Source organism: Nylanderia fulva, unplaced genomic scaffold (assembly GCF_048542155.1).
Source record: "Nylanderia fulva isolate GAGA-0341 unplaced genomic scaffold, ASM4854215v1 Scaffold24, whole genome shotgun sequence".
Classification (NCBI taxonomy): Eukaryota; Metazoa; Arthropoda; class Insecta; order Hymenoptera; family Formicidae; genus Nylanderia; species Nylanderia fulva.
Genome location: NW_028190304.1, coordinates 638,709 through 645,402, shown reverse-complemented (window position 1 = coordinate 645,402; position 6,694 = coordinate 638,709). Strand labels below are relative to the sequence as shown.

Below are 6,694 nucleotides of genomic sequence, written 5' to 3'. Positions count from 1 at the left end.
TATACATATAGGGGGTTTTTAAATTAGTGCGAGAAACTTTAGGAAATGATTATTTTTCGGTAATTAAGGGAAGTTTTTTCACATAAATATATATTCCTCTCTATATCTCTTTCTGAAGAGGACTCCTTCAAAGGGAGAGATGAAAATTAAGTTTTTAATTTTTCTCTCAAATTTTGGACAAGAAATGAAGTTTTTATTATATAGTGGATATTTTCCATTATTATTTATTAATATTTTTAATATTTCTATATCGTTATAAGAGGATAAAACTAATAACCCCTATTCAATTTTTTATTAGAACATTTTAACCGATCGAAATGTGGCCACGCTTTTCGGCAAAATATCGATCTCAATTATGCTACATCTACTTTTTCGCTGAGCTTCGATACCGCACAGGCTCACAAATGACATACTTAATTTAACGCTCATTTAACTGTGACCGAACTGACTTCCCGAATATATCGAAAAGCGACTTACCAGTCAGCAGGCTGCGAAACTTTCGCCTTCTTTGTGGTCGCCAGGTACTTTGGCCTAGATAACTCTTAGGACTATCCGCTATGCTAGATGAAGACTTCACGTCTGTATTTCGACTGATTGATATTTAATCCTTTTATTACAGGTGGCCGTGGGATTTCCGCCTCAGCTTTGTATCACCTTGGACCCTCAGGATTCCGCTGGAGAGAACTGTCATGGGATGACAGGACGAGTGAGTATACGACACAGTTTCTTTTTGACCAAGAAATTATTTACATTTCCTTGTTTAGGCCACTGCACGTTTATACACAATTTATTTTCGCTGTCAGTAATTTTTCCGCACCTTAATAACGATCGCGTATTTATTAGCACGTTTGATACAATGCTTACGATGTCCTTCGGCACTATTATTTTTCGCGTACCGTATTATTCTCCGCGTACTGGTTACTGAGCTTTGAAAGCTCTTAGGACTACCCTGAGTCCTATTAGGAGTTTTCTCCTTGAGTTCTCGACGAGCAAGAACTAAAATATGCGTTAGAAAGCTTGATTCCTTTAGAAACTTTTTTATTTCTTTTATTTTTTTCGTAAAATTAATAGTTTTCAAGTAAAAAATAAAAGTATATTTTTCATCTTTCTCTTTGAAAAAGTGTAACTCCTCGGGGAAGGAATACATGTTTATATGAAAAACCTACCTTAATTTTCGACAAAGAATCATCTAAAATTTTTCACATTTATTTAGAAACCTTGTATAAATGTCGAAAACACATGTTTCACATGAGATTATTTCAAATAAAATGTCTCACAAACGTTTAAGGTAAGTACAATATTAATATACAATTTTTTGGGACATTTTATTTTATCGAAAATAGAAAAATTAAACATTAAAAAAATTAAATGTTCAAATAAATAATGAATGCGTTTGTATTTTAATATTATAATTATGTTACAAATTAAATTCACATTTATAAGACATTTTCCTTGAAATGACCTTCTGAGAAATGTGCTTCTTAATTTATGTATTATATCATAAAATATTTTACAAAATAAAAAAAAATACGAAGATGAATATCAATATTATAATATAAATGAGATGTTATGAATATAATTAATAAAATTTCAAGAAATTCATATTCTTTAATTCTTTATTTCTGTAAAGTATCTTTATTTGTTTTTAATTATTTATTATTTATTTCACAATTGTATTTTTTATTCTTTAAGATTGTTGCAAATTGCATTGATGTTGCTTTTACATTATATATTCATCATTGTAATAATTTTTTGCCTTTTAACAGTTAAAAAAAACTAACAATAAGCTCTTTTCACACGTTGGCGCAAGATGAAGATCTTTGTAGGTGTGAATAATGAACAAAGTAGAGACAGCATGTGCTTGACGGTGGACAAGTAAAAGAGTGGGTGGTTTGAGATACCTAGAGCGTGAATTTTCTTTTGCATTATCTAAAGAATATTAATTGAGTTATATAAAAGATAATTAAGTTGTGTAAAGGGTAAAATAAATGTTCATCTGCCAAAAATACTCTTGTCTTTGAAATTAAATTATCGAAATTAACTAAATTATAATAATATAATAAATAATAAATAATATAATAAATATTATAATAAATAATATAATAAATATTATAATAAATAATATAATAAATAATATAATAATACTATATATATATACATATATATATTTATTTATTAAACGAGCAGCAAAATGAGATAAAATATATCATTAGAAGGACATGGATATTTAAAGTTGCGTTGTCTGACGAGTGATGACACAAGCAGAACGAAGGACATCATCCCCTTTAGAAGGGCTGCAGACAGACAAACCCTCCCGGGTTCCCTTCACCCCACTTTCTGCTGTCCCATCGCCATAGCAACCCCTTGCATTCTAGCAGATAGCCGAACGAACCGATCTACCCTTCGTTGCCTCTCTCGTTATACTAGAATATCTGTTTGCAACATAGTTACACACTCACACGCATTTCTCTCTTTCTCTCTCATCGTCTCGTCCTTATAACATTTTATATATCATTTTAATTCAGATAGTAGTGGCAACTTCAAGAGTTCAGTAGTAAATTGACGCTAAAGTTCTATCATCCACTTCACAACGAGGTCAAAATACTTTTTCCTCGCCGTTTCTGGATTTCTCGTAATTGCTCATAAAACGTTGCCGATCAGAGAGTATTCAAGTTTCTCGAAATTATTCAAATAGAAATTGTAGAGAATTGTATTGCTTAGCGAAAGGATTTAATAATCATATGACTTTTCTAAGGCAAATAAATATTTAGGACGTAGCGAAGCTACGTGGATTTGATCAAATGAACTGATAAAAAAACATTGAGCTGTCAGAAACGTCTACTTGCACCGTTCTCTGTCAGAAATAGTCCACAACTATTATATATATACTCTCCAGAAAATTATCATTCCTCCCTGAAACTGGCTCGGGATTTTAAAAATACCCACATAATTGTGAGCTGTTCCGACGAGAAAGAAAGAGGCAATTTCTGGAAAGTACATCCTTCTGGAATCACAATGGAACGAAGTGTATTAGCTCATTGTTGAGGTTCCGTCGCGGCTCCGTAAACTCATCAGACAGTTCAACGGGCCGAATGATCATCATCATGGGGCCCCGGTAGTTTCTCCCAAAATGGCTCGTGCCATTTTCTTCGTTGTCTCGACTGTATCGAATTTGACGCGGTCATGCAAAGGGAGATTCGCTCGCGAATTCCGAGCGGTATTTTAGATCCCGTGATTTAGATCCGAGACATCTGAGTCTCTCCACTCATTTATGGCCCCATACGGGTAAGAGTTAAGTGTCCCAATCCACGACTGTTCCAACATTCCAACTCTCGGGATAAAAAAGAGTGCCAATTGTGACGATCCGGCGAGTTCTGTGTCGATACTTTCCGCGAAGAGGATGACGGTACTTCCGGTATTATTGGGCACCCTCGTGGGTTCGCTCGTGGCCAGCCAGGATAACTCGAAAACCGCGATGTTACCGTTTAACGGAAACGGTACGTCTTTGGAGATGGGAAGTAAAATGGAGCCGCCGGCCCTTCAACCGGATATGACGCGGGCAGTCCCTACGACCCTCGTCCTGCCCTCGCAGCAGCCGCAGCCGCAGCCGATGCTGCCCTCGGATTACTTTTTCCCCAGTAAAGATTTTTCTATTTTAGTTTACGCTAAGACGGTGTCGTTTGATCATTTATCCTTTGTGCGAGGCTATAATCAAGCTCAACGTGTCGCGCTTCGGTCGTCGCGTTAGCGCTACAAAGCACAGACGTCATTTTCGAATTGGAGTGTGTTCTCTCTCTCTTTCGTTACTGAAAATAACATACGTTTCAAACGCAGTATTTGTAGTTTCTTGGAAAACTGGAGATTATTTCTTAGAGAAGAAGCATACGTGTCGTCTGATTTTTAAACCGTATCGTAGGATTTTTACGGTTCAATATGAGATCTATGTGAGAAAATTATAAATTAGATTAGTAAGGATCTGCGAAATAAATTTTAATTATGTTTATTTAAATTTAACAATTTTTGAGTCACTGAATACACGCGAATCTGACGTCAAAATATAAAGTGTATATATATTATAACTTCTTGCAAAAATCCAAATATTTTTTAATATTTTATTTTGATATCTGTCACATTAATTCTATTGTTTTGAATGATGAGAAATAATTATTTTCTTTTTCTTTGTTAAACTATTTCATGGAATTAACATAAGGTGATTTACGAAGTTTTATTGGTGTCCCCATAATTAGGGCATTCCTAAAGTCATTTTGAATTAAAAAGTTCATATTAACATGGGTTTTAAATTGAAAATGTATGGAGCTGTGGCACTCTAAATTTCAAAATGAAATCAAGCTCTTTTATGAATATGAAATAACAATTATTATTAAATATTAGTACAAAATATTTTCAAACACGTGGTAGTAGTAGAATTTTTATTATATGAAAAGAATAAAGAGATAAATCAAAACAAATACTGTAATTTATATACCACTGTTTTTCGATATTTTTTAGGAATTTTATTTAAATGTGTGTTTATTTGTTTATTACATTTCCGTGAATCACCCTATGTATGTAACAGTACAGTTGTTTTTTTTTTATACAAGTGTAAGTGTGTATATATTTTTAAAAATTAGATTCTCTCGCATTCTCGATTCATTTGTATATTGTTAAAAAAATATTTCAGTGCCCCAACGATTTCTGCATCATAGAAGCGAAAACATGCCATATGGATATGAGTATCCTAACATTGGATATCCAATGGCGCACTCGATAGAGCAATCCGTTGTTCCTTCGTCGAAACAGCTTATAATAGTCAGTTTCATTGGTCTTCTGTTGCTTTTGGCGATCATACAAAATACGCTTAGTTCCACCAAGCGTAAAGATGCGATAATGGACCTGTTATCATCTAGGCAAAAACGGGATGTCTATGCTACGCGTGATTTTCGTTCAGTGGTAACGTCATTTTTAATTTTAGTTTAATAAGATTTTATTAAAAATTTAATATATACCTTTTAATTAATATTGTAAATTTAAAAAAACTTTCACATATAAGAAATTTGATGAAAATTTAGTTAAATTTGTCTATTTTTGCAAAAGGACATTCTTAAAATAATTATGTATGTTATACATATATATGTATATATAATAAGGGAGATTTTCATTAAATATTTTTTAGAGACAGAATTCTTTAAAAGAGTTGTTTACATTCTTAAAATAATTATATATATAATATTAAATATTTAATATTATAAAAAAATATATAAATATTTTTAGAAAAAAAATTATAAAAAAAATTTTTTTTAATTTAAAAATAAAAACTCAATAGATTATAAATAGGTAACAAGTTTCAAGTTTTTTGAAGTTTGTCAAGAAAATTAGTCTGAATTTAATTTGATCGCAAAACTGGCTATAGATAAAATTTGTTGAAGACGTCGAAGTTTACTCACCATAATGAAACATTTCGTGTCTGCTGGCTGAGCAAAAAGTTGCTAGGATAAATCATGAAATCCAGAAAATTTGTGTACCGTCGACGGTAGATTAAGACTTTCCGCGAAACTTTTAGACCCCGGAAGAGGAGGAGATTCTTAATAACGATGCTAGAGTACGATGCATACAAAGGACCATCTGTCTTGAGAACCGTAAACTCTTTAGGGATTTGGGCGCGCCTGGCAAAATTTTGGCGAAGCACTTGACGTAAGTTTCTGCTGTTAGTTTTTTAACTCCTGTATTGCGGTATTACTGCTGGAAGAGTTTAATAGAAAAAAATAACAGAAAATATTAATAAAAAAAAATTTATTTCCATAATTACGTAGATCCAAAATGTACGTAAAGATCATTGTGTATGTCCATTGGACTTAACATCATGAGTTTTTTAGGAGAGATATAGAAAAATCATTCAAGTCACCTACAGGTTGGGATCGTCTTGTGAGAGATGCAGGTGCAGCAGGAATTCGGGGAGATGATTGTGATGTACTTTATAGAGATTGCGATGTTCCAGTAATAAGAAAAATGCATAAGGTATCAGACAACGTCTCGACAGATACTAAAGATCGCGATAAATTCAATTCATCTCGTTAATTGTTATAAAGGGCTATAAAATGACATTTATTTATAATTATTTCCGCTTTTCGTAATAAATTTCGCAATGTTTGTAAATTAAATTATATATACTATTTTATATCGAAAAATTGAAAAGATTAATAATATTTAAAAATTAATATTTACATTTCTCTTCTACACGCAAGAATGTAATATCGACATTAATTAAATGATAAGACATGTTCTTGGCAATATGCTCCTTGTAATATAATACATATATTATTATATTAATATCATTCTATTAATTATATATATATATATATATATATATATATAATTTATATATTTTATTTACATATTATATATAATATTATAAATAATATTATATAATTATAAATATAATTATTAGTATAATAATAATATTAATTATATTATTATACTAATAATATTAATTATATTATATAATAATTATATTATAATTATTATTATTATAATTATAATAATTATATTATAATCATGATAATATTAATATATATAATTAATATATTATTATATTAATATATTATATTAATATGTATGTGTTGTATTATAAAACAATTGTATTATATATAGAAGCCTGGGTGAATAAAAAACCGGTGATATTAATGATTTTTTAGTT

General features: G+C 30.9%; 1 protein-coding gene across 1 annotated transcript; it reads left to right on the top strand.

Annotated features, from left to right (window-relative positions):
* The first annotated feature begins 2,855 nt into the window (after positions 1-2,855).
* LOC114934305 (uncharacterized) lies at positions 2,856-6,279 on the top strand. Its single transcript, XM_029306983.2, has 4 exons — positions 2,856-3,638; positions 4,682-4,950; positions 5,561-5,691; positions 5,874-6,279. The coding sequence occupies exons 1-4, from the start codon at positions 3,401-3,403 to the stop codon at positions 6,073-6,075; spliced, it is 840 nt and encodes a 279-aa protein (XP_029162816.1). The 5' UTR covers positions 2,856-3,400; the 3' UTR covers positions 6,076-6,279.
* Positions 6,280-6,694: the final 415 nt, after the last annotated feature.

Bases quoted from the DNA above. Each gene is read 5' to 3' on its own strand.
- LOC114934305 (XM_029306983.2), top strand. From the start codon at position 3,401: ATGACGGTACTTCCGGTATTATTGGGCACCCTCGTGGGTTCGCTCGTG. The intron at 3,639-4,681 runs GTAAAGATTTTT...AAAATATTTCAG, and splicing joins CTCGGATTACTTTTTCCCCA to TGCCCCAACGATTTCTGCAT. The intron at 5,692-5,873 runs GTAAGTTTCTGC...TGAGTTTTTTAG, and splicing joins ATTTTGGCGAAGCACTTGAC to GAGAGATATAGAAAAATCAT.